The sequence below is a fragment of the Nomascus leucogenys genome, chromosome 8 (assembly GCF_006542625.1).
Source record: "Nomascus leucogenys isolate Asia chromosome 8, Asia_NLE_v1, whole genome shotgun sequence".
Classification (NCBI taxonomy): Eukaryota; Metazoa; Chordata; class Mammalia; order Primates; family Hylobatidae; genus Nomascus; species Nomascus leucogenys.
The window spans coordinates 3171684-3199531 of record NC_044388.1 but is presented as its reverse complement, the minus strand read 5'-3'; the positions used below and the strand labels follow the sequence as shown (position 1 = coordinate 3199531).

General features: G+C 47.9%; 1 protein-coding gene across 2 annotated transcripts; it reads right to left on the bottom strand.

Moving 5' to 3' along the window:
- Positions 1-5531: 5531 nt before the first annotated feature.
- Positions 5532-27517, bottom strand: ARF3 (ADP ribosylation factor 3). 2 transcript variants are annotated; one of them, XM_003252207.3, is made up of 5 exons: positions 27276-27517; positions 10288-10528; positions 9348-9458; positions 9003-9127; positions 5532-8456 (listed from the first exon to the last, which is right to left on the bottom strand). In XM_003252207.3, exons 2-5 carry the CDS (start codon positions 10433-10435, stop codon positions 8295-8297), a joined length of 546 nt encoding a protein of 181 aa, XP_003252255.1. In that variant the 5' UTR covers positions 10436-10528; positions 27276-27517; the 3' UTR covers positions 5532-8294. The 2 variants fall into 2 exon arrangements, with proteins under 2 accessions (XP_003252255.1, XP_030672511.1); XM_030816651.1 differs by lacking the exon at positions 27276-27517 and adding an exon at positions 26064-26490 and having other exon boundaries at positions 8034-8456.
- Positions 27518-27848: the final 331 nt, after the last annotated feature.

Genomic DNA, 27848 nt, shown 5'->3' with positions numbered 1-27848 from the left:
CTTGGAGTGGGATTTTTAAACAAGTGAGAAAGTAGGTAAAGGCAGAGGGCCAGATGTTTGGGAAAAATGAATGGACTGATTTGGCTAAAGTAAGGGATTTGGCCAGAGACTAGAGAGAGGTGGCTGGAGAGGGAATTAAAGGCTAGTTGTAGGCTGGGTGCGGTGGCTCACGCCTGTAATCCCAGCACTTTGGGAGGCCGAGGCGGGCGGATCACGAGGTCAGGATATCGAGACCCATCCTGGCTAACACAGTGAAACCCCGTCTCTACTAAAATTACAAAAAATTAGCTAGGCGTGGTGGTGGGCGCCTGTAGTCCCAGCTACTCGTGAGGCTGAGGCAGGAGAATGGCGTGAACCCGGGAGGCGGAGCTTGCAGTGAGCCGAGATAGCGCCACTGCACTCCAGCCTGGGTGACAGAGCGAGACTCCGGCTCAAAAAAAAAAAAAAAAAAAAAAGGCTACTTGTGAAGAACGTTGAATGTCAGACTAAGGCAATGGGAACACATTGGAAGTTTCTAAGCAAAAGGATGGCACAGCATACTGCTCTGATGTATCAGCAGACTCGAACAGTGTGGTGAAGGTGGAAGGCTATTGTCTTATCCAGGTCTGAGGCTCTGTTCAGGAACCTGAAGGGGAAGAGGAGTAGAGTAGGAGAGGGTGGTAGTAGAATGGAAAGGGCAAAACTATTAAACACAATATCCACCCACAGGCAGCACAAGCCCATCTGCACCCTGGAGGGACCAGAGAAGGAGCTTTTTCCTTGGATCAAGTTAGAAGAAATCCAAACAACAGAGAAAGGTGAGATGATTCTTGGAAAGACAGGAGAGTTGGCCCACCCCTGGCTGGAGATACAACTTAATCACAGAACCATTGCTAGAAAAGCCTCCACACTCAAAGGTGTCTCTGTCAGTGTGTAGGAGAAACCCTACCACAGTACCTGGGCTTCCAAGACTCATGGGGCACCCACCATGCCCAGCTTGATTAAAGACAATGGTGTTTATTAATTCATCCATTTATTCATCAAGGTTGCATGACTATTATGTGCCAAAGAATAAGCAGAACACTGCTCTTTAAATGTTCTTAAGTGTTTATTTATCACAGGTTGTTAATAAAGTAAAAGCCTGAGTTGGCATATACAAATCTGGGTTTAAAATCTGATTTTTGTTGAGACAGGGTCTTGCTGTGTCACCAGTGCGGTGGCACAAACACGGCTCACTGCAGCCTCAACCTCTCAGGCTCAAGCAATCCTCCTGCCTCAGCCTCCTGAGTAGCTGGGACCACAGGCACGTGCCACCATGCCCAACTAATTAAAAACATTTTTTTTGGCCGGGCACAATGGCTCATGCCTGTAATTCCAGCACTTTGGGAGGCTGGGGTGGGAGGACTGCTTGAGCCCAGGAGTTTGAAACCAGCCTTGGCAACATAGTGAAATCCCATCTCTATTTTTTTTAAATAAAAGTAAAAAAAAAAAAAAAAAAAAAATATATATATATATATATATATATATATAAACATGTAATTGTATATATATCATATACACACCTAATTTTATATATATATTATATATATATATATATATTTTTTTTTTTTTTTTTTTTTTTTTTCCTTATAGAGATGGGGCCTCACCATGTTGCCCAGGTTGATCTCAAACTCCTGGACTCAAGCTATCCTCCCACCTCAGCCTCCCAAAGTGTTGAGATTATAGAATTGAGCCACCATGCCTGGCCTGGTGTTGTATTTTCAAGGGTATGCATACCCCCAGCTGACTAGATGTTTTCTTTCAGGTATGTTTATGCATATATTCATCCAAGAATGAAGCACTTCCTTCCTTCCTTCCTCCACTCTTCCCCTATGGCTGTTCTAACCAAAGAGGTATCATCCCATCAATGCAAGATTTGGCAAAGACAAGAACAGATTCCCCATCTCCTACCTATAACCTAAAGCCAAGAGTGCCCTTTATTACTATATTCAGAACTCAGAAAGAATTCCTGTGGGTTAAAGACCCAAGCTAAGCCCTCCAAGCGTTAAAAGTCCTTGTACTCAATTCTGTGCTGGGAGGACCCTGAACGATGTATGGGCTGGAGGGGTGAAGGTAGAGGTGGGAGGAAGCAGGTGCCAGGCGGACAAGCCCATTCTCACACCTGCTGCCTCGCCTGGATTGACTGCCAGATAGCTCTCAATATGCCTGGTTTGTGAGGAAGGGTGGGGGAAGGAAGGGTACATGGGTAGAACTGGTCAGCCCTCTGCATAGATAGCCAGGGTTTTGGATTGAGTATCCTCTCTGCTCCACCATGTTCAGCTCAGAAGCCAGAAGTGCTCCTCAACTAGAGGCCAGATACTGTCTTCTGCAACTCACAGCCAACATGACACACACAAACAGACACTCATCTTCAAGCCTTGATGGTGAATGGTCCCAAACCAACTTCCTCACATCTACACCTCCAACCACTGCCTTCGGTGGCTTTGCTCCCTTTACCCGACTAAATGATTCCATTTCCTCTGTCCTAACCCTCTTCCCTTTTCTCAGGAATTCAGAGTCATTCTTACCCATACCAGCAATCAGGGTCAGGAAACCCAATCAGAAAGAAAAACTTGAAGAGGAAGGTGGGCATCCGGATCCTATCACTCCCCAGTGACCAGCATGACACTCTCTCTCCAACTACTGGGTTGGAAAGTGAGAGAACTGGATTCTGGCTTTCCTACCTTCACACTCTTCAGAACTGGAAAAGAAGCTTTTCTGCCAGGCACGGTGGCTCATGCCTGTAATCCCAGCGCTTTGGGAGGCTGAGGTGGGCGAATCACTTGAGGTCACAAGTTCAAGACCAGCCTGGCCAACATGGTGAAACCCCATCTCTACTAAAAATAGAAAAATCAGCTGGGCATGGTGGCGCATACCTGTAGTCCCAGCTACTCGGAGGCTGAGGCAGGAGAATTGCTTGAACCTGAGAGGCAGAGGTTGCAGTGAGCCGAGATCACGCCATTGCACTACAGCTTGGACAAGAGTGAGACTTCGTCTCAAAAAAAAAAAAAAAAAAAAAATTAGGGAGTTGTGGTGTGCACTCATAATCCCAGCAACTCGGAAAAGGCTGAGGCACAAGAATCACTTGAACCTGGGAGGCAGAGGTTACAGTGAGCCGAGATCACGCCACTGCATTCTGGCCTAGGTGACAGAGACTGTGTCTCAAAAAAAAAAAAAAAAAAAGCTTTTCTTAATAATATTACTGCTGCCCAAAGACACCACTCCCTACACTAAGCAGCAGCAATGGAAGGGGTGTCCCCCAACTCTCATTACCCAACGTGGTACACTACAGATATCCCAAAAGGATTCCACAGCATCCCGGAAATGGATCCCCAGACCCCTCCCTGAGTTCAGTGGTTTGACCTACTTTTAGCAGATGCCTAAAAACATCAAATATACTAAATACATACTTGTCAACTTCCTACTGTAACCAACCTAGGCGCTTGAACTGGAAGTGGTGTATGCAGTGAATCCCCAGAGCCTTCAGACCTTATACCTCAAGGCTGAGAAACCCACACGTAAGTTCATTCTCTGTCACTGCCCCCATACTCTGCAATGAAGGGCAGGGTTTTGCCCTCCATCCCACCTTAGCCAACCTAAGCCCTCCCACTGGCTTTCTACAGGCTCATTTGGGAAGCTCCCTTGCCCAGATTATCCTGAAGTGGACCCTGGGTCCAAGTCTTCCGCCAGTCCATGACTGATGCTATGCATGTTCTGGAAGATGGGATTGCTGTTTGTCCTAAGAGCTGGGTGCTAAGCATTTACCTCCCAGGTTCAGTCTCCTCTTCATCCCGTCCCCTCAAAAGAACTGGAAGGTTTCAGCAACTGCCACAAGAGGGCTCCCCTCTACTTCCTTCCTGGCATTCTAAATTGAGTACTAAGGGACAGATGGGAATAGGTCATCCTCTTCCCCAAGTTGTTCAGGGGTCCAAAGACCCCCCCCCACTGGCCCACCATTCACCTAAAGTCCTCTCCATTATCATTATGAGAGGTTGTAGCTCTGAAAGACATCTATTTGCTAATATAGAAATAAAACACCTGGCCAGGCGTGGTGGCTCACGCCTGTAATCCTAGCACTTTGGGAGACTGAGGTGGGCAGATCACCTGAGGTCGGGAGTGCAAGACCAGTCTCACTAACATGGAGAAACCCATCTCTACTAAAAACACAAAATTAGCCGGGTGTGGTGGCGCATGCCTGTAATCCCAGCTCCTCAGGAGGCTGAAGCAGGAGAATTGCTTGAACCCGGGAGGCAGAGGTTGTGGTGAGACGAGATCATGCCATTGCCCTCCAGCCTGGGCAACAAGAGCAAAACTCCGTCTCAAAAAAAAAAAAAAAAAAAAAAAAAAAAAAGAAAAGAAAAAAAAAAACACTTGGGAAAGATACTCTTATCAGCACCCTGTCACCAAGCAGAACTTTGGAGAAGCCTGGAAGGAGGAAAGTGTCATCTGATCTTGAGGAGTAGGTGGGTAATGTTCAAAGTCATTGGGATTGATAAGACGTGTCTGGTTGGAGTAGTTTGAGAGTTATATATGGGTAGAAGCACTGGTCCTTGAGGGTGATGGCCTATTAATAACAGAAGTGCTGAAAAGGAAAATTGGCAGGGGAGGCAGCAGGGAAGTAACTGAATACAAATTATATGTTTCACACTGGTACTTGGGGCTCTCAAACTTATTATATGCCTAAATCCTATCCCTTTCCCTCAACAGCAGGCTGGGAAGACCTCTGTCCTCAAAGCTTAAGAAAATATTAAGATTGGGGAAGGTTTGCCTGGCTCACCCAGACCTCACCCACCCTAAAGGTAGCACCATCCCTTTTTTTGCCTGGAGCCAGACACTGGTAGCAGGGGAAGAACAGAATAGTGGTGGGAGTGCGATGGGAGGATGGAGGCTTTATGGAAAAGGTCTATTCCTCAAGACATTTGTGGGATCTCTGGATGAGGCTTGGCATCCTGACAATGAAAAACCACACGCCTGAAGTAGAGCTGATGCAAGGCCATCAGTTTTAAGAAGGATCAAGGTCATTACATTGCCCAGACGTTTATCCTTCATGTTTATTCACTGCCATAGTCCAGAACTAGACTAGTGAGGGGGTCTCTGTTCAAACTAGAAGCACCTCATGTGCAAGGCTGAAGAGATCTGAGAGTAGAGGCACATGGGGCCCTCCAAGTTCAGGGCCCTTCAGCCAGTGAAGTCCATACAGTCTACCGACAGGTTAGAAATACAGCTGATTTCAGGTTTAAACCCTTTAGAACTAGAGGAGGAAAGTCACAAAGCCCTCAAACTCTGGTGCCCAATTCATTTGGGCTCCCCACCGTGGGGTATGATGGGAAGAAATAACCAGTGTGGAGTGGGACTAAATTCCTCCATAACCTTACTCTCGATCAATCAAGTGTGCCTTTTACCCCTTTGCTGAAAGAAGGAGCACTATGGAGAGAGGGACCAGAAACAGGACTCCCCTCACCGTGAAACTACTGTTCCACGGCTGCTGCACAGCAAAGATGAAGGTCTGCTCCAAAGCTGCATAAAACAAGTTTAATTTCCAACCAGGGTCACAGTCATCGCGTTATCCCACATTTTGAGCAAGGATAGAGAAGGTGAGTTATTAAACATATACAGTCTACATTCCAGAGGAGGAACTGCAGTTACCACTATAACACCACAGACAAACTTTGGGGTGGGGGGAGCAGGGAGTCCTCAGGAAGCAGAAAGCTGGAATAAGGGAAAGCATAAAATTAAACCTACCAGAGGAGAGGAGAGGGAGTGGGCAGAAATGGAATGAAACACCCAATCCCAAAAGAGCTGTTAAGTGAATGGGAATGTAGAAAGGACTACCCCTGCCAAGGGCTTAGCAGCCGGGGATACTACCAAGATCACTTACTGCCCCCTGCTGGACAGATCTGGGGCAGCACCAAGGCAACCTCCTAACATTTTCAGCCCCAGATTGGTCCCTGGAGCCCCCCAAAAAACAAGGTAAGGGGTGAGGCCTGAAGTGAGGAAAACCTATTTAGGACTAGCATCTAACTAGAGAAAGTCAGGGAATGAGGCAGGAGAAGAGGCAAAGTCCTCATGAACCACAAAGATAGAGTGGAAAATCCTAAGTAGGAAAAAATACATGGAAAAGGGCAAATGAGCAACAGCAGTGAATGGGTTGAGATTGAAAAGGAAAGAGTTCAAGGAAGGAGAGGCAATGGGGCAGGACAAAATAAATCTGAGGAAACAGAGCAAATAAAAAGTATGGAGGGAAGCATCTGTGGGGCCAGGGAAATGAATACATTTTTAAATGAAATAGAACCTCCAACACCCCCCCTACAACAACCACACACAAACACACCCACACCCATACACACACACACACACACACACACACACACACACGCCTAGAGAGCAAGATACCTGCACACACCTGCTGCATCCCGGGTAACACATCATCACTAAGTAACTGGCACTGAGGGAGATACCCCTGGAACCTCTCTTTCACAGTTCAATCTTGGATGGGGTTACTAATATTGATCCACCTGCTATCGACAAAAGTGGCCAGGAAACCTGGCTCCATGGAGTGGAGCTTGGGACAGCCCTACTGGGAAGGGGTCCCTCAGCCATGCTGTGGGGTGCCCTGGGCCCTGACCTTAGCAGAAAGGTTATGGGCAGCCGTCTCGGAGCTCAGGGCGCAGCCAGCACACACATGAGCCCACAGGACAGCCACGTCTTCACAGAAACTACAGAAGTCAGGACCCAGGCCAGGACCTCAGGGACAAGTGCCCCCTGCAGACAGAGAGATGCAGTAGCAGCAGCTTCTGAACAACTACATAATAATGCGGGGAGAACCCTGAAGACCACTGCATCCTACAAGCACTGACAACCACTTCAGGACTTTATTTCCTCCACTCTAACCCCCAGATCCATTTATGAGAAGTGGGTGAGGAGGGCAGGGGCATGGAAGGTGAAGGGACAGCAAGGATGGTCTGATGGCCTGGAAACAATAGAAAATCTGCATCCTTTAGCATATCCTGGACTAGAAAACAAGAGTTGGAGAAGAGGGGGGTTGATACTAAGGTCAGCTATGTCACCCCACTTCCCAGCTCCTCATTAGAACACCTAGTCAGCCCTGGTCAGGCCAGTAGGAGTACTAGGGTGAGAAAATTCTGACCAAGGACAGATGAACCATCCAACCCCCAAGATCAGAAGGGTGGTGGGGCACTGGAAGGCAGGAATGGGATTGGTCCATGCCTCACCTTCTCCTAATAACAAAAGAGAATGAAGATGGAAAACCTGAGGCCTTCACCTCCCTTCCCCCAATGCCCTGGGTCCCTAACACACACCGCGGACTTGCCATCCCCACCCCTCAGTCAAGCTCCAGAGGAACAGATCTGAGGATGGTGGGGGAGGATCAGTTGAACACTCTAAGCTGATAAGAGTGAGTGGGTTCCTCTCTCCTTCCCAACAGTAAGGCAGAGCAGAGTGGCATCTCCTTGGGAACAGTCATCTAGAGATAAATGCCACCCTCCAGCCCTAAGAAGGGTAGAGAGAAGAGTACAAGGAAAATGGTGGTGGAGAATCCATCATCTGTCCTATCATCCAGAAAAACCTACCTGCAGAGAGGAGGGTAACCAGTCAAAGACTGGGGCAGTCCGGCCTGACTAATGCCCTCCCACCTTCTTCCCTTAATCTCACCAACACGGAAGGGGCAGATGACAGGCTCCAGTGGGCAGTGTCCTGGCTGCAAGCCCTGAGCTTCACTCCACCCCCTCCCCGCTCCCCCCGGCCCCCACAAATATATCTCTCTATACATGTATATACAGGCGCACACATGCACGCAAACACAGAGTGGCCCGTGCAATTTCCATGTAGAACAGGGAGAGGGTGGCGAAGGAAAGGTAAACAGGGAGTGGGGACAGGGCTTGTGGGGACAGGGAAAGGACTCAGGTGCCAAGAGGACAGCAACCACTGCCAAACAAAGAGAATACCCCACTCAACCTCCCGAAACCCAGAGGGTGAGAGAGAGAGGGGCCACCCCATGAAACCGTAACAACTTTGTTTTTGTTTTAAATCCAGTAAATTGGAATGACTCATCATCAGGACAGCAATTAGGGATTGGTCATATAGGTGGACAGGAAAAACGAGGGGAAGCAGGGGAGGCAAGGCTCTTGCTGGGCATGCGGACATGATACCCAGGGCCCTGGCCACACTTGCAATGGAGAGGAAGGGGTAGGACTGGGGCAGGGTGACAGTAGGTATGTCAGGGGTGGGTGGGGTGCTTGGTTAGGGCTGTCTGGCTCTCACTTCTTGTTTTTGAGCTGATTGGCCAGCCAGTCCAGGCCTTCGTACAGCCCGTCCCCGCTGGTGGCACAGGTGGCCTGAATGTACCAGTTACGGTGACGAAGGGAATGCAGGCCCAGCTTGTCTGTGATCTCAGCAGCGTTCATAGCATTAGGCAGATCCTGGAGCACGTGGGAGACACATAAAAAGAAGCCTCAGGATTTTTTAAAGGCTTCTAGAACACCCATCTACCAAAGAAATGTGTACCAGCACCTTCCCCTCCTCCTTTATTTTAGGAAACCCAGAACAAGATCCTAAGGAGCTACTTTGGATTTAGTCACCTAGAACTCAAGATCCAAAGCACTAGAGGTCACTGTACTGAAGAATTGGAAACCAAATACGAGGTTGGTGGGGAAGCAAGAGACGTGATTCAGACTGACCAAAGAATCAGGTCTGTCTGACAGCAGGAGTGAGGCCAATTCTCCTAAAGTAGATAATAGGCAAGATGAAAGAAAGATTTGAGGCAATTCCTGAGGACTGAAATGTTGCTAAATAAAGCTTGGGGTAGGGCACAAGAAGAGGGGCATAAAGAAGCCAAGTGCTCAATTTCCCACACTCCTAACATTGACAGCATACTAAAAGGGTTAACCATATAATAGGCCCAAGAGCCAACAATTTCCACAGCCAGTTTGCTGTCTCCCAAATTCAGGGGTGGGAAGAAGTCTCACCTGTTTGTTTGCAAAGACAAGGAGTACAGCATCCCGGAGCTCGTCCTCCGCCAGCATTCTCATCAGCTCTTCCCGGGCCTCATTTACTCGCTCCCGATCATTGCTGTCGACCACAAATATCAACCCTAGGAAGGCAGAGCATGGGCTGCACTAAGATGGCAGGTAACCCCCTCCCCCCAACCAAAAGACCACACCTGCCTGACACCCTCTAAATATTTGCTCCCTTTCCTCCCTTTCTTCTGCCCCCAGGAGCTGCAGCAGGGTAACAGTTGGCCACCCATAAACAAGAAAGACAGCCACACTCTCTGCTCATACCCAACCAACCCACGCTAGGCCTGGGCATACCTTGGGTGTTCTGGAAGTAGTGTCTCCAGAGGGGTCGAATCTTGTCCTGGCCACCCACATCCCACACTGTGAAGCTGATGTTCTTATACTCCACTGTCTCCACATTGAACCCTTTGGAAAAAAAACAGGCAATGGCCACTTGGCCTCAAACACTAGCCCCGCGAACACCACCACAATGAGTTTGGTTCTGCTTTCCCCCAGTGGTGGCCATGACACCAACAATGGAACAAAAGCTAAGGCTTCCTCAGACCTGATAATCGTTAACCTAGCAGCCTGAAGGCCAAAATGAAAACCTAAGAGAAGTCAAAGAGGATGAGGAAGGTTGGTTGAGAGGTTCACAGTTGCCTAGGTAACGTGGGCCAACTTTCCTGACTTTTCCACTCAGTCTTTGGTGCTCCCTCCTACAAAATGACTCAGCCCTACTCCAGTACTTTGGCCACCAGAGTCGGCCTCAGCTAAGATGTGGGGCCTGAGAGGCAAAGTGAAGAAAGGGAAGTAAGCTGGCATCCTGGAGTCAGCAGAGCCAGCTGACAATGCTGACTGGAGCCCCCATCTACATGGCAAATGTTCTCCCTCCCTTCAGCAAACTGTAACCAAGATTGGCCACCAAAGATCTAAACCCAAGTAAATCCAAGCCTTTGGCAGGAACATCAAAGCCTTTTACCTGCTTTCCAAACAACACAGAGAACAAACCAACTCCATGCCTGAGGGCAACTGTTGAGTGCCAGGCCATGGAAGTTCCCTCATCAGAGCCAGGTTAGGTGGGCAAACAGCAGCCTCAGCACCTGGTAGTAAGCTAAACAACACCGCCCTCTTTTCTGAACCCCACAAATTGTATGGACTTGCCTGGGGAGAAGAGGCCAGGTGGGGGAACCAGGAATAGGACCCTGCCCTGCCTCAGCTGCCGGCATGAAAGCCCACACCCAAGCTGTGCTCTTACCAATGGTAGGGATGGTGGTGACGATCTCCCCCAGTTTCAGCTTGTATAGGATGGTGGTCTTTCCTGCGGCATCCAGGCCCACCATCAGGATGCGCATCTCCTTCTTCCCAATCAGGCTCTTGAGAAGGTTTCCAAAGATATTGCCCATGATCACAGCAGCTGCTTTCTGGGGACAGTGGGGCCCAAGTAGGGGCAGTGGCAGTCTGGTTTTGGCCTGGTCCCTGGTATGGAAGACTTGATCCTAGACAAAGGAAATGTAAAATCATACCATCATTTGCTTGTCAGGACTTCCAAGTAAATAGAATTTCCCAAGGTCATGGCTAGAGTTCATTCATGACAAACCGAGAGCCTGAGGGGACTATAAATACCAAGGCCCACTCAGATACATACTGAGTCTTTGGGAACAGAGACAAAGCAGTAAACACTAAGGATCCCTGCTCTGCCAGTAATCTAACCGTGTGACTCTGGGCAAGTTACTTCACTTTTCCATATCTGCACCTGTAAATGGAAGGGGGATTGAACTAGATGATTTCTGAAGTCCCTTCAGTTCTGACATTCTACCCTATACCCCAAGGCATTGCAAGATCATTAATGCCCCTCCTTCCCCTAACCTTACTTACCCTGAGACTTCTGGCAAGGGTGGGAGAGGAGGGAGTGGAATGAGGAGTGGCTCTCTGTGACTCCTGACAAGGTTCAGGCTTGCCAGTTTCCCAAGGTTTATGCTCTCTCCTCTAATCAAGAGACTCTGCCTCTTCCCTTCCTATATTTTTGCAACTCCATCTTTCTTTCACACCAAAATAAATGAGGAATAAGAAAGCCGCACTCTTAAAAGAGGCTGATCCTTTACACTCTGTGGAATGCCAGCTGCTAAAGTTGTGCCCTGTTCAAACAACAGTGCACTGGGAGTAGAGAGGCGGGGTATGGCGGGGCTACCCCTTTACTCCTCAACTAGGTGCATCCTCGGCTTACTGTGGCCCGTCCAAGGAGGGGGCTGTCCCACATGGTCGCTGCAATGAGGCAGTCATCTCATTGGTTCTCTGCTTCTTCCCTAAGCCTTTCGGCCTATTCTCCATATAGCATCTAGGGTGATTTTAAAACCAAACTCAGGTCATATGTTTCCTTTGTTCAAAACCCTCTCGTGGCTTCATAGCTCCTTTTCAGTAAAACCCAAGGCCCAAACCATGGCTTAGAAGGTCCTACATGACCTACACTCCCCTACTTCTCTTATGAGATCTACTACTCTCTCTTTGCTTACTCCACTCCAATTCCCCAACACTTTCCTTTCCTGCCTCAAAGCTTTTTTTTTTTTTTTTTTTTTTTTAAAGAGGCGGGGTCTTACCATGTTGCCCAGGCTGGTCTCAAACTCCCGGGTTCAAGCAATCCTCCTGCCTTAGCCTCCCAGGGAACTGAGATTACAAACATGAGCCACCATGCCTGGCCCAAAGCTTTCATATTTGCTATCACCTCTGCCTGGAATGCTTCTCTCCCAGATAACCATCACAGATTACTCCTTCACCCCCTTCAGTTAGTTGTCTGTTTCAGTGTCACCTACCAAAGAGGCCTCCCACAACCACATGTATAACACACACACACGAAGACACACACCACTCCCTACCCCATTTATCCCACTTTACTTTCTTCATAACATTTATCACCATCTGATACATTATATATTTATTTCTTGCTGATCGTTTTATTCTGCCTAAGATATCAGCTCCTTATGTGTTTTGTTCACTGCTCTGTCTCCAGTACCAAGAATAGTGCCTAGCACACAGTACTTGAAAAACTGAACTAATCCCCAGGGTCTCTACTGACTTTACTGACAGCTCACTCAGACTGGATGCTATGCCTGGTATATGGTATGCACGTAACAAATACCTGCTGAGGCCAAGCGTGGTGGCTCATGCCTATAATCCCAGCACTTTGGGAGGCCGAGGCGGGTGAATCACCTGAGGTCAGGAGTTTGAAAACAGCCTGGCCAACATGGTAAAACCCCATCTCTACTAAAAATACAAAAACTAGCCGGGCGTGGTGGCACACTCCTGTAGTCCCAGCTACTCGGAAGGTTGAGGCAGGAGAATCGCTTGAACCTGGGAGGTGGAGGTTGCAGTGAGCCGAGATCATGCCACTGCACTCCAGCCTGGGTGACAGAGCGAGAATCCATCTCAAAATAATAATAATAATAACAACAACAAATGCCTGCTGAAAGGATGAACAGGACCAAAAGAATCATTATGAAGGTATAAAATGTCTATCTGCTCACCCCAGCCATTGCCCCAACAGACAGAATCAAAGATTCATTCATTCATTCCCTTTCTTCTTCCCTCTCTTCTCTGTGGCACAGGATAGCCACAGAAATGCATCTTTGAAACAATAATAAAATGAGGATTCAGAATCACCCATACAAGCCAGTTCTCTGTGCCTGCAGGAGGCATGTGTCAGCGGGCAGCTTATTCAGCAATCACCACATGCCAGCTGCTGGCATTCTCTACAGAGTCTGGGAACCAGAGACACACACACACCCCAAACTCAGCAGCCAAAGGGACAGGTCAAGACAAAGTGCACCCAAACCCAAGAATGTGAAAGGTGGACGGGGAGGAATCCTATTTACAAGCTAACGCATGGGGGTTTGGTGGGAGTTTGGTTGTTTTTACAAAAACTTCTGACATTTCCCCCACCACCCTTCTCAGTTTGCAGCAAATTCCAGACTAGTGCAACTGAGCCAGATCAACAGTCCCTGAAGACCAAAGTACTAGTTTGTCCGAAAAAACAGAAACAATGAGTGCTTATGAAGTGTTTCATCTTCAAAAGGCCTCCCCAGACAGCCACTAATGAGCCAGGCGTGGCACTCTCAGTAGGTTCCCCAGATGAGCCCCACCCCTGACCTAGAGGGTTCACACACCGGGAAGAAGGGCTAGCTCAACCTTAGGGTTCAACTTCAGCCAAGCCACCCGCTAGCCTTCCTCCCTACTCTTCCTGCCTCAACCCACCCAGGTGGACAGAGTCCTGAGGACCCCTGAGCGACCTACCCAGCTAAGAACAGCTCTCACCAACCTTGGCAATTTGTAGTAGTGATTTCTGGTTATGCCACTAACACCTCATGACATTTAAACCTTTCCCAAGTTCTCCCTAGTCTTCTAGCCTTTATTCTGCCTCTTGCTCAGGCAGCCTTTCCTTCAGCTCCAGATGACACTTTGCTTTAAAGGTTTGGTATCAGGCTTTGGCCCAGATTCTGAATTAAATTTATGCCACACATTTATCTTGCTGTCCTTTAGGACTGAAACTATTGCTGATTAAATGCTTACCAACTGTGAGTATAGTGGTGGCTGAAAAAGATATAAGTAGCCAATATGCCTTGCCCCAGAACACGGGTACACTGTCCTTTGATTTGCTTCTTTGTTTGGCTGTCATGCTGAAGTCCTGGTTCAAAAACTGATCCCAGTGTTACACCTATTATTTCCTGGCATGCCACATCAAGGCCTTACTTTGAATGACCTTAACCACTCAATGTGGCACTTACTACCTTGTGGAGTTTTTCTTCTTTTATAAGTCTGTGTATTTACTGTCTCCCTCGTTAAACTGTGTATTCCCTATGTGCAAAGACTATGTCTACTTATTTTGAATCTGTCCTCCCTCTAGTGCCAAGTCAACTGCGGGAGTTCAATTAAGCACATTGGCTGATTTAAGCCTCATCTGAGGATGTCCTTATATTATTTCTTCTGTCCAGTAGGATTTGGTATCTCTATGTAATGCACAGAGAGTTGCTTAGCTATCCTGTCCATTCTCAGCCATTTTCCACACAGATTTGACCCAGGACTGGTTTGGGAACAACATAAAAGGACTAGAAGACTAGAATTGGTGGGATTCTCTCTTGCCATTTAATATACAGTGGGACTGATGAATAACTGATAAAATATCTAAATAGCTGGCCGGGCATGGTGGCTCATGCCTGTAATCCCAGCACTTTGGGAGGCTGAGGTGGGCGTATCACCTGAGGTTGGGAATTTGACACCAGCCTGGCCAACATGGTGAAGCCCCATCTCTATTAAAAATATAAAAATTAGCTGGGCATGGTGGTGCGCACCTGTACTCAGGAAGCCGAGGCAGGAGAACCACTTGAATCCAGGAGGCAGAGGTTACAGTGAGCTGAGATCACGCCGCTGGCACTCCAGCCTGGGTGACAGAGGGAGACTATCTTTAAAAAAAAAAAAAAAAAAAAAAAAAAAATAGGGCCGGGCACAGTGGCTCACGCCTGTAATCCCAGCACTTTGGGTGGCTGAGGTGGGTGGATCACCTGAGGTCAGGAGTTCGAGACCAGCCTGGCCAACATGGTGAAACCCTCTGTCTATTAAAAACACAAAAATTGGCCAGGTGCGGTGGCTCACACCTGTAATCCCAGCACTCTGGGAGGCCGAGGCGGGCAGATCACGAGGTCAGGAGATCGAGACCATCCTGGCTAATACAGTGAAACCCTGTCTCTACTAAAAATACAAAAAAATTAGCCAGGTGTGGTGGCGGGCGCCTGTAGTCTCAGCTACTGGAGAGGCTATGGCAGGAGAATTGCTGGAACCCAGGAAGTGGAGGTTGCAGTGAGCCGAGATCATGCCATCACACTCCAGCCTGGGCAGACAACAGCAAGACTCTGTCTCAAAAAAAAAAAAAAAAAAAATTAGCTGGGTGTGGTGGTACATGCTTGTAGTCCCAGCTACTCCAGAGGCTCAGGCAAGAGAATCGCTTGAACCCAGGAAGCAGAGGTTGCAGTGAGCCGAGACTACGCCACTGCACTCCAGCCTGTGTAACAGTGAGACTCCGTCTCAAAAAATAAATATCCAGTAGCTATCATGTGTCTCCCTGGCACAGCCCAGGGCCTTGAAACTAATGGACGTTATGACTCCTCTTTATTTATTTTTTTGAGACAGAGTCTCGCTCTGTCACCCACACTGGAGTGCAGAGGCAGAGGTTGCTCACTGCAACCTCTGCCTCCCAAGTTCAAGTGATTCTTGTGCCTCAGCCTCCCGAGTAGCTGGATTACAGGCATGCGCCACCACGCCTTGCTAATTTTTATATTTTTAGTAGAGACGAGGTTTTGCCGTGTTGGCCAGGCTGGTCTCAAACTCCTGGCCTCAAGCAATCCACCTGCCTCGGTCTCCCGAAGTGCTGGGATTACAGGCATGACCCACCACATCTGGCCATGACTTCTCTTTAAGTATAATCTGGAGCTTGACTTAAATGAGCATTTCAAAGGGGATGCTGGCTTTCTTGTCTTGGTTTTCCCTGTCCCTTGCTAATACCAGAGAGCATGCTGCCCCACCACCAAGATGGTAGCAGCTTTCAGCTTTGTGCCATGAATACCAATCTTTGGCTATACAGCCTATTCTCACTTTCACAATACATTCCTAGAAAAGCACTAGGAAGCAGAATGGCAAAGCAAACAAACCGTGAATTGTTTCTCCATGTATTATATAGCCTATAGTTACTCTCTTTCACCACAGATGGTACTCCTGTGTTGACAGGGCAAAATGCCAGGGTTCCATTGGCTGTTGGATACCAACAGTCAATCAGCAGTTAAGACTGAAAGTGAGTGGCTCAAGATGAAAAATGGAATATACTAACATCTCTATTAAAAAGAAGATATCTCCAGGTTCTGTTTTACAGTCAGAAACTTTATTATCACAGGTAAAAATAACAATAGGAACCCGAATATGTGCTCTAGTACAATATGTGTGGGACACTGCAGGAATTCAGTTAAGCACATCAGTTGATTTAAGCCTCATCTAAGGATATCCTCACTTGAGGACAACTCACTGTTCCCACCTCATCCCCCCGGGAGAAGCAGGCTGTTGCTGTAACTGGCTACTCAGCCATCTTTCCTTACACATGTTGCAGGAACGTGTCTGCCTCAATCTCCAGGTGCTTTTGAGAGTCACACATCCCAGTCGGCCACACATACTCCCTCTACCTGATTCCAGTGAATGATCCAAGAATGTGCTATGAGACACCTCTGAGGGGACTCCTAAGCTGGCACTACCTCCTCCTCTTCAGCATCCAGAGGAAGGAAGACCAGGGTCTCCCAAACCCTCTGCTGCCAGGCAGAGTGCAGTAAAAACAGCTTTGTTCTTAGATAATTTTCAAATTGAAATATCACTAAGAGATGCTGTTTTTAGCACAGCTAACCAAATAGACCAATACAATTTAAGGAAACAAAAGCAGAGTATGCTTGTACTGAGTTTTCTTGGTGCAGCTGGCTTGTGACCTGTGTAAACTCCAAGTTTTTGTCTCAAAAGCACTGAAATCAGAACACAAGAACTCCTAGATTGTATCTTAACGATTTCTACTAGACTTAAAGATTTCCCAAAGTTAAGAAATAGCTTCTGATACCAGCTTTCATCCATTCATCAAACTTTTTTTTTTTTTTTTTTTTTTTTTTTTTTTGAGACAGTTTGCTCTGTCGCCCGGGCTGGGGTGCAGTGGCGCAATCTCGGCTCACTGCAACCTCCGCCTCCCAGGTTCAAGCGATTCTTCTGCCTCAGCCTCCCGAGTAGCTGGGACTACAGGCGCATGCCACCACGCCTGGCTAATTTTTTGCATTTTTAGTAGAGACAGGATTTCACCGTGTTAGCCAGGATGGTCTTGATCTCCTGACCTTGTGATCTCTCACCTCTGCCTCCCAAAGTGCTGGGATTACAGGCGTGGGCCACCGTGCCCAGCCTCATTCATCAAACATTTATTGGGCATACTGAACTAGGGATACAGAGAGGGAGACAGTTTCTGCCTTCATGAAACTCAGTCTTTAATGGAAAAGACTAGTAAAGACAGGATTACAACAGTGTGAGAGTAAGAGTAAAGCACATAGTATTATGTGGACAGAAAGCTGGAGCAGTATATCAACACTGAAGGGTAAAGGGTGATTCCAAAACATAATTCTCAGGTCACACCTGAGCTGGCTCCTAAAGGAAAAAGAGGAAGTAATCAGACAACAAAGAGGGAGTTGGACAGGGGAAGTGTGTGCAAAGGCATAAAGACTGAGCCAGGCACAGCAGCACACACCTGTAATCCCAGCACTTTGGGAGGCTGATGCAAGAAGATTGCCTGAGCCCAGGAGTTCAAGGCCAGCCTGGGCAACATGGCAAAAGCCCACCGCTACAAAAAAAAAAAAATAGCTGAGTGTGGTGGTGCGTGCCTGTAGTCCCAACTACCCAGGAGGCTGAGATAAGAGAATCGCCTGAGCCCAGGAAGTTGTGGCTGCAGTGAGTCATGATCACGCCACTGCACTCCAGCCCAGGCAACAGAGTGAGAGAATATGTCTCAAAAAAAAAGGAAAAGAAAAAAAGACCTAAGTTTCAGATAGCACTTTTAAAAAAATTTATATAATTTTTTTTTTTTTTTTTTTGAGACGGAGTCTCGCTCTGTCGCCCAGGCTGGAGTGCAGTGGCGCAATCTCGGCTCACTGCAAGCTCTGCCTCCCAGGTTCACGCCATTCTCCTGCCTCAGCCTCTCCGAGTAGCTGGGACTACAGGCGCCCCCACCACGCCCGGCTAATTTTTTTGTATTTTTAGTAGAGACGGGGTTTCACCGTGGTCTCGATCTCCTGACCTCGTGATCCGCCCGCCTCGGCCTCCCAAAGTGCTGGGATTACAAGCGTGAGCCACCGTGCCCGGCCAATTTTTTTTTTTTTTTTTTAAGAGATGAGGTCTCGGCCGGGCGCGGTGGCTCACGCCTGTAATCCCAGCACTTTGGGAGGCCGAGGTGGGCGGATCACAAGGTCAGGAGATCGAGACCATCCTGGCTAACACGGTAAAACCCCATCTGTACTAAAAATACAAAAAATTAGCCGGGCCTGGTGGCGGGTGCCTGTAGTCCCAGCTACTCAGGAGGCTGGGGCAGGAGAATGGCGTGAACCCGGGAGGCGGAGCTGGCAGTCAGCCGAGATGGTGCCACTGCACTCCAGCCTGGGTGACAGAGCAAGACTCCGTCTCAAAAAAAAAAAAAAAAAAAAGAGATGAGGTCTCACGTCTCACTCTGTCACCCAGGCTCACTGCAACATCCAAATTCTGGGCTCAAGCAATCCTACTGCCTCAGCTCCCCGAGTAGCTAAGACCTACGGGCCCAAATCATCGTGCCGCAGCTAACTTTTTTATTTTTATTTTTGGTAGAGACAGAGTCTCACTTTGTTGACCAGGTTGGTCTCGAACTTCTGACTTCAAACGATCCTCCAGTCTCAGCCTCCTAAAGTGAAGATTACAGGCAAGGTGTGGTGGCTCACGCCTGTAATCCCAGCACTTTGGGAGGCCGAGGTGGGTGGATCACGAGGTCAGAAGATCAAGATCAGCCTGGCCAACATGGTGAAACCCCGTCTCTACTAAAAATAGAAAAATTAGCCGGGTGTGATGGTGTGGGCCTGTAATCCCAGCTACTCAGGGTGCTGAGGTAGAAGAATTGCTTGAACCCAGGAAGCAAGAGTTGCAGTGAGCCAAGATCACATCACTGCACTCCAGCTTAGGTGACAGCGTGAGACTCGGTCTCAAAAAAAAAAAAAAGAAAATGATGGGGGATGGGGCTGGAGAGATAAGCAGGGACTGGATCATGAAGGGCTTTAAAGGCCATGCTGAGCAACGTGACCAGGTATGTGCTTTAGAAAGACCATTCTGGCAGAAGTTTCAGGAGTAAATTAGAAAGGGGAAAGACTGGAGGCACAGAGACTGCTTAGGAAGTATAGTAATACAGGTGAGAAATCACAAGTTCTCAACTAGAGGTGGAGATAGAGAGGAGAGGACAGATTTGAAACATCAAAATGGTAGAATCCACAGGATTTAATGAGTGCTTAAATGTAGGCAGAAGAGCAGAATAATCAAAGATGATTCCCAGGTTTCTGGCCTAGGGACTGGGTGGCATTTCTTCAGAAAGAAAATACGAGAGGAACAGATCTGAGGGTGAACATGTTTGTTTGTTTGTTTGTTGTTGTTGTTGGTTTTTGAGACGGAGTCTCGCTCTGTCGCCCAGGCTCACTGCAAGCTCTGCCTCCCGGGTTCACGCCATTCTCCTGCCTCAGCCTCCCGAGTAGCTGGGACTACAGGCGCCCACCGGTACGCCCAGCCAATTTTTTGTACTTTTAGTAGAGACGGGGTTTCACCATGTTGGCCAGAATGGTCTCTATCTCTTGACCTCATGATCCACCTGCCTCAGCCTCCCAAAGTGCTGGGATTACAGGCATGAGCCACCGCACCTGGCCTGAACATGTTTGTTTTTATTATTACTGTTGTTTTTAGAAACAGTCTCACTCTACCACTCAGACTAGAGTGCAGTGGCACGATCATGGCTCACTGCAGCCTCCATCTCCTGGGCTCAAGAGATCCTCCCACCTCAACCTCCCAAGTAGCTAGAACTACAGGCGTGCATCACCATGCCTGGGTAATTTTTAAAGTTTTTTTGTAGAGACGAGGTCTCGCTATGTTACTCAGGCTGGTCTCGAACTCCTGACCTCAAGCAATCCTCCCACCTCAGCCTCCCAAAGTACTGAGATTACAAGCATGAGCCACTGTGCCTGGCCCCTCAATCTTCGAAAAGGACTTATGGCAATGTTCTCTTGTCCAGCCTTTGGATGTTGATGATGTAGAAGGATGAGAAGCTAGAATAATCTAGAGACCATAAAGAGAGGGAGACAGACATTAAAAACTCCAGGATGTCAGAGCAGAAAAATGGAAAAAACTCAGTTGGGTCCTTAATTACAATACCAAGCTGGTAAATTACACTTTTTCTTTTTTAGAGATGGGGTCCCACTATGTTGCCCAGGATGAAGTACAATGGCTATTCACAGGTGCCCTCATGGTGCGCTACAGCCTCAAATTCTTGGTCTCACGCAATCCTGAGTTACTGGGACTGTAGGCATGCACTACCATGCCTGGCTTCTTTCATTTTCTGAGATGGGTCTTGCTCTGTCACCCAAGCTGGAGTGCAGTGGCGTGATCGTGGCTCACTGCAGCCTCCACCTCCCAGGCTCAAGCAATCCTCCCACTTCAGCCTCCGGAGTAGCTGGGACTACAGGTGTGCACCACCACACCTGGCTAATTTTTGTTTAATTGAAGTTTCGCCATGTTGCCCAGGCTAGTCTCGAACTCCTGGGCTCAAGTGATCCGCCCACCTCGGCCTCCCAAAGTTCTGGGATTACAGGCATGAGCCACTGTACCCGACTGGCTATTTTTTTAAATCATAGTAAAATATACACAAAATTTACCATTCTAACCATTTTTTTAAGTATACAATTCAGTAGCATTAAGTACCTTCACACTGTAGTGTAACTATCACAACTATTCATCACCTGAACTTTTTAATCTTCCCAAACTGAAACTGTACCTGTTAAACAGAGGATCCCCAATCCCCCTGCCCCTCCAGCCCCTGGCAACCACCATTCTCCTGTCTCTATGAATTTGTTACTCTAGGTACTTCATAGAAGTAGAATTGTACAATATGTGTTCTTTTGTGTCTGCCTCTTTTTTTTTTTTTTTGAGACAGAGTTTTCGCTCTTGTTGCCTAGGCTAGAGTGCGATGGTGCAATCTCGGCTCACTGCAACCTCCACCTCCTGGGTTCAAGCAATTCTCCTGCCTCAGCCTCCCAAGTAGCTGGGGGATTACAGACGCCTGCCCCGATGCCCGCCTAATTTTTTGTATATAGTAGAGACGGGGGTCTCACCATGTTGATCAGCTGGTCTCAAACTCCTGACCTCAAGTGATCCACCTGCCTCAGCCTCTCAAAAGTGCTGGGATTACAGGCCTGAGCCACTGCACCCGGCCTATGTCTGCCTTTCTACTAGATGTCTTGCTATATGATTTAATAAATCCTCTCAGCCTTTTAGACACATGTGTTTTCTATTTTTGCAACTAATACATCCTAACTGATATATCTAGGGATAGTGTACACAGTGGGATAGAAGAAAAGGGCAAAGGCAGAAACCTGCCTGACATATCAACATTTAAAGTAGTGGGAGCCAGGCGCGGTGGCTCACAGCTATAATCCCAGCACTTTGGGAGGCCAAGGTGGGCAGATCACCTGAGGTCAGGAGTTCGAGACCAGCCTGGCCAACATGGTGAGACCCCATCTCTACTAAAAATACAAAATTAGCTGGGCATGGTGGGACATTCCTGTAATCCCAGCTACTCAGGAGGCAAGACTGGAGGATTGCTTGAAGCCAGGTGGTGGATGGAGGTTGCAGGGAGCTGAGATTGCACCATTGCACTCCAGCCTGGGTGACAAGAGTGCAACTCCATCTCAAAAAAAAAAATAAATAAATAAATAAATAAATAGGCCGGGCGTGGTGGCTCATGCCTGTAATCCTAGCACTTTGGGAGGCCAGGGCGGGTGGGTCACCTGAGGTCGGGAGTTCGAGACCAGCCTGACCAACATGGAGAAACTCTGTCTCTACTAAAAGTACTAAATTAGCCGGGCATGGTGGCACATGCCTGTAATCCCAGCTACTCCATAACCTGAGGCAGGAGAATGGTTTGAACCTGCGAGGTGGAGGTTGCTGTCAGCCAAGATCGCTCCATTGCACTCCAGCCTGGGCAACAAGAGCGAAACTCCGTCTCAAAAAAAAAATTAATTAAAATAAATAAAATAGTGGGCAGAAAAGCAGGCCAGGAAAGAGTAAGAGGCAACCACTGGGGCAGAAGGGAAATCAAGAGATCAAGACATCATAGACACCAATGGGATAGAACATACAAAAGAAAAGGGAGGCTCCAAAGCTAGAGTTTTGGTATAAACTAAAACATATCTAACTAAATAAGTTCCTATTAGCTCAATTAGTGGCGTTTAGGCTCAGGCCAGAATTGTTATGCCAGCTTCCCATCTAGGCAAAGAACAATCCTGGAAAAGACTCCAGGACACACAAACCTGAAGGACGCCACAGCTGTGAAGTGAAGAAGGATCCCGAACTGCCCTGTCTGATGGAGACCCAAAACGCCTGGGAAGGGTCTGGCTTTTACCATGGACAACCCTCAGCAAGTGAGTCAGAACCGATGACAAGGTCTGTTATAGAGTCCTAGCCAGATAAAACAGTGACGAGATAAAAACCAGACTCATTTGTTTCTTTGGAACATTCTGTGGTACTGCCCTCTGCCCAAAAATTTCAGCTTGCCTTATTCTTAGAATCTGACCAGCTTACAACCACTACAGCTCCTGATATTCTATGGCTGTACCAATCCAATGCCCACCTCTACAGTCTTGGATACCCAGAACACTATAAATTCCTAATTACAAAACCACTGAAAGTCCATCAATAGCCTAGACTCCTGATAATCTTCTGCCCCTAATCTGGTCCCACTGTGCAAGTCAAGATGGAGCTGACAATAAACTGCTTAAACAGGAAGACATGATGCGGACAAGGCCAACCATTATACAGAGCAGCCTAAGGACACAGAGGAACAGAGAACTGCCTACTTGGGGAATAAGAGTTATCTGCGATCCCTCAGCATCCCAAACACACTTCTACTCTAGGACTTGCTGCAGTGTTCACGTTTGTCTGTTTTGCTTTCCAGAGCTGAACTGCCCAATGTGCCTCTAGTGCATTACAGGTCAGCTGGAGATACTGATCCTATCAGCCACTGGATGGCTGGGCAGGGCTTGGGGTGGCTACAGCCCTTGGGCCAGCCATCTCAGATTTCAAGTCTCACTATTACCATTTTTTGTGTATACCATGATGGGAAAAAGGCTGGAAAAGACCTCACTAGACTGTGGGCTCTTTGTCAGCACAGACTATGCCTTATTCATATTTCACATCTCCAGCATCCAGAACCAATGACTGATCTATAGCTAGTGACTGACATGCATGTTGAGAACGGTTCTACTGAGGGTGGCAAAACACTTGTGAGGTTGAGGAAGACCGTATTCTATAGGCGGTCTCTGATCCTTTTCCCTGTATCTGACAAACTGAAGAAATGGTTTCCATGTCCTCAGAGCCCACGGGTTCTGCTTGAAGAGGGGAGAGATCATGTGAGGAGCTGTAATTACACCCCACCCCCATTTTCCACCACCAGCAGAGAGTAACTCCACTTTTGTCCATTTTATGTATTAGAATTCAAATAAAATTTTATTTAAGGTTTGACTGCTTTAAAAAAAAAAAAGGACATAAACCATTGCAACAGAGAGCAAATGCTCTTCTACATCTTAAGCTCATGCTGAAGTTTAAACATTCATGCTTGACACTCCTGTGCATAAGCTAATAAAGGAAGGATTATGCCAGGCTTTCAGCAGTAATGGGAGAACTAAAAGGTACCAAGAGACCTGCCACACCCAGTCATCTCAACTTTCTTCAGGAATATGGTAATAATGGTGGATCTCTAACATTCTGAGCCATTTCCTTCCTGGTCCACATGGTGTGGCAGATCCTTTGCATAAGTCCATGGCAAAGCTCTAACACATTCACGAAATCCCTACTTTAGTCAGTTCTTTACCAGACTATAATATGAAGCCTTCAAACATCTGTGGGACTTTTTCCAAACGCTCCCCATGTCTTTTCATTATCAAATAGTTTTATTAGCACTCTATATTTGCAACAGATGTTGGAGTGAAGAAGGTACGGACAATTATACAGATATCACAATTTCTAGGCCATGATATTCTGAAACAGATACTCAAAAGCAGACATTTTTTATTAAGATTGGACTAAATGAAAAGAGTGGACTAAATGAAGATCCCCCAATACTGACTGAGACCTAAAATAAGGGGATCTAGGAATCTAAATCCCTGACCTAGGTCATCAGGGTGCTCTTTTCTGGAAGAATGAACCATAATCTCAGAGTCACACTGACTTTTCTAATATGAATATTATTCTTGTGCCCCCATGTCTTCACCCTACATCCAAATTGATGGTTCAGGGCCCCTGCCTTGCTCCAGCTTCACCTCCCACTCAGGCAGCAGGAGCTGTCTCTGCGATGCTGATGCTGAAAAAAGATTTCACTGCTCATAAGCCTACGGCCAGCATAGAAACTCATGGTAACAATCATCCCTCTACACAAGCACCTCAGGCAGCAAGTTGTTCTTCTGTAAACCTCTTTTCCTCTAAGGCAGCCCTGAGTGTTCATATTATTAGTATTATGATAATAGATTATTAATAGCAGCTAACAGTTATTTGGTACTTACTATATGCTTTGTACAATACTAGGTGCTTTACATTTATCTCATTTAATTCTACTGACAACCAAAAAAATAATAATTCTCTTGAAAACCATATATCATTACCTTCTTTACAGATGAAGAAAATAAAGATAAGAGAGGACAAGCAATTTTACAAGAAACATGCAACTGGTAATTAGCAGAAGCAGAATTTGAATCTAATTTTGTCTGATTCCAAGATCCACTCTTAATTACTATACCATTCTGCCTCTAAATTTACCTCAACAAAAATGGTGAGAAGAGGTCAGGCATGGTGGTTCATGCCTGTAATCTCAGCACTTTGGGAGGCCAAGGTGGGAGGATACATTGGAGCCAGGAGTTTGAGACCAGCCCTAGCAACATAGTGAAATCTCTACAAAAAGTAAAAAAAAAATTCACTGGGCATGGTGGCACACGCATGTGGTCCCAGCTACTTGGGAAGCTGAAGTATAGGATGGCTTGAGCCCAGCTCGAGGCTGCAGTGAGTTATGATCACACCACTGCCCTCCAGCCTGGGTGGATAAAAAATAAACGTATATAGGGAAGCAGATTCTACAATTTCCTTCAGTTACATACTCAGCTTTAACCAACCTGGTTTTAAAGAAGTTCTTCCTTCTAACCAATAAATCCCACCCTCTATCCTGAGTCCATTTCCTCTTGCTATGACTCTAGTGTAAAAGAGTAAGATGGATGAACACACACTACAATATGACTCTTTGTGCACTTAATATTTCACTCACTTCCACTCTTTCCAGGCTGCTCTCCTTTATACTTGCATTCAGTATAATAATAGCAGCTACCATTCGCTGGTACCAATTCTGTGCCTGACACCACACATATACATACATTGGTCCCTCCTCCAAACTCTCCAGGATCCCAATTCATATACAACACTTTGAAGGACTTAGGTCTGATGGAGAGACCCCTTTGCCCACAATGGGGAAGCAGGAAATCTACAGATAATGACTGCAGATAATGACTCTGTGTTCTAGTAATATTTTTCTTTTTGGGTCTTAGTTTCCATTATCTATGCCTATTCTGTGCCTCTTAGGAAGGCAGAGACACCAAAACTTCTTAATTACAAAAGCTAAGGGTCTTTGTACCCTTGCTAAGCCATCTCCAGGCACTTTTGCTGACAGCCAAGCCATCTCTTGCCCTTTCCTTAAACTACAGTTAGAAAGCTTGTTGAGTTCTATCCATTTACATTCTAAATTCATCATAGGTACCTACTGTTTGCCTGGGCATTGTGGAAGAGGAGATGAAATCCAGTTCCTGCAGTCAAAAAGCGTCTAGTCTCTTTGGAAAAGCAAGATAAACAACTATAAAAATTCTAACTATGCAAGGTAATAATTCTATGCTGGGAAACAGGACACATGTGAATATGTGATACATGGGAGCCCTTCCTGGCTGAATCCAAGGTCAATCATTCATTCTGTGAAAAGCTGAACCTTAATGGATTAGTTTCTTTCTTAGAATGAACTTTTACAGACATGTTTTTCAAACTCAAGTCTAATGGGCTATGATAATCCACTGTCCCATAACACTGTCCCATGTCCCAAGTCATGGCAAGTGGAGACACCTACCCCAACAACAAGCCCAGGACAAAATGGCAGCAAAGACTGTTACTACCTACCTGATTGAGGACAGGGAAGGAGGTATGCAGCGACTAGATTCTGTCCTGTTGCACTGACCCAAGCAATCAGACTCTTGCAGCAGATCTCCTCCCAATAAAACTTTCATGCCATAGACCAGGGGTGACCCAATCCAACAACAGCAGAGACAGGTTTTAGGTTACATTTCTCCCTCACCAGGATGGCCTTACTATTTCTTCTCACTCCTGACCACACACCACAATCCTCCAACTCCACCACCACACTCCTCCTGGCCTGGAAAGATGGAGACCCGCCTTAATGCAATCAAGAAGGGAATTCCCCCAAAATAACAGCTACCACTTTGCTAATCAAGTGGCCCGTTTTAACAGGGAACTCCACCTCCCCAACCCCCGCCCCTCCCCTCAAACGATTCGCGTAAGCAATGGCTCCATTTTCTGTTCCGGGAATCCTGGTACTTCCTAAAGAAAGAAAGCGGATTGGAAGACACAAACTGAGGGCCAGTGACAAGATGCTCCCTCCTCCTGTGAGACCGCCCCCGCTCCGCCTGGGGAGGAAGGCCCCACCTCTCTTCTCCCAGGAAGATCAGATCCCCCTCCCCCTTCTCCTGCCTCCTCTCCACCCTCTCCCCACCTGCTGCCCTCTTCCCAACCTGCGGTTCCCTAGACTCGAAAGCGCAACCTCTACCAGAATAGCGCCCATGTGGTGCCCCAGCAGCCTGCCCTGTTGGCTAACCCCCAAACCCCCTACGCACCCCTGCCCTATGATGGGGGAGGGGGTGTAACCACAGCAAGGCTTCTCTCTGGTCTCCTATTGCTAAGGTGGGGGAGGGAGAGGGAGTAGAAGAAAGCAGCATTCCCTAGCCCTTTAACAGAAAAGATACAAACAGCCATCACCGCCCCCGCATCACCTCTCCTCAGACGGTTTTCCTCCCCCTCAACAGCCCACCTCCTGCAGGCGACAACCTAACTGCTGCCCAGGTCGCCCCCTTGAGCGAGGCGAAGGACAAATCCGTGTGCGCCCCCCCCCCCCACCCCAGCTCTGCGTCCTTCAAATGCGGGGGCAGGCGTGAAGCTGGCCCGACGCCCCCTCTCTGAGCTCTCGGGTGGGAAGGATCCCACCGCCCCACGCCAAGCAGTGCCGGGCGGGGCCCGGGAGGCGCTCTATCTCCTCAGCCCTCACCCTGACCAAGCCTCTTCTCTACCGGGACCCGCCTTCCCTTCCCAGCCTCTCACCTGTTCCTGCTATCAGCTGCGCCGCTGCGGCCGCCGCCTCCGCCCCGCAGGTTCCGCTCCGCTCCCTCTGGCTCCCCAAGCCGACTTCAGCCCGGTTGCTGCCCTGGCCCACTCCCCGGCTCCCGCCTTCCTCCCCTCCACCTAGCACCGGAAGCCGCGACGGCGACTGGAGCTGTGCGGCGTACCCCCACCCCCAGCCCGGGATATTTCCCACCTCCCCGATCGCGCGAGAGCTGCGCGGTAGCTAGCGGCAGTTCTCGCGAGACCCATCACCATGGCAGCGGCTGCAGCACCGGCAGCCGGGCGCTAGAGCTGGAGTCAGGGCGGGGGCAGGTGTGGGGGCTGTGGGCGGCGGAGGCGGGAGCCGGGAATGGGGATGAGACAGTGAGGACTGAGGTGAGAATCCCAAGCTCCAGGGTTGTGCCTGGAATTTAAGGACTGAGGCGGCAAGTTGGCTGCGTTGGAGACGGGCTGGGCTGAGGGGCCCAGGGGCTCCCTGGGCAAAGCCAGCATCGGGATATGGGTGAAGAGTCGTTGCTGTGGCATGCCTTACCCAGCCAGACTTCATCTTTA

Excerpts from the sequence above, each read along its gene's own strand:
- ARF3 (XM_003252207.3), bottom strand. The coding sequence starts at position 10,435 with ATGGGCAATATCTTTGGAAACCTTCTCAAGAGCCTGATTGGGAAGAAG. Across the intron at positions 9,459-10,287 it reads CACCACCATCCCTACCATTG|GGTTCAATGTGGAGACAGTG; the intron begins GTAAGAGCACAG and ends TTTTTTCCAAAG. Across the intron at positions 8,457-9,002 it reads TTGTCTTTGCAAACAAACAG|GATCTGCCTAATGCTATGAA; the intron begins GTGAGACTTCTT and ends CACGTGCTCCAG.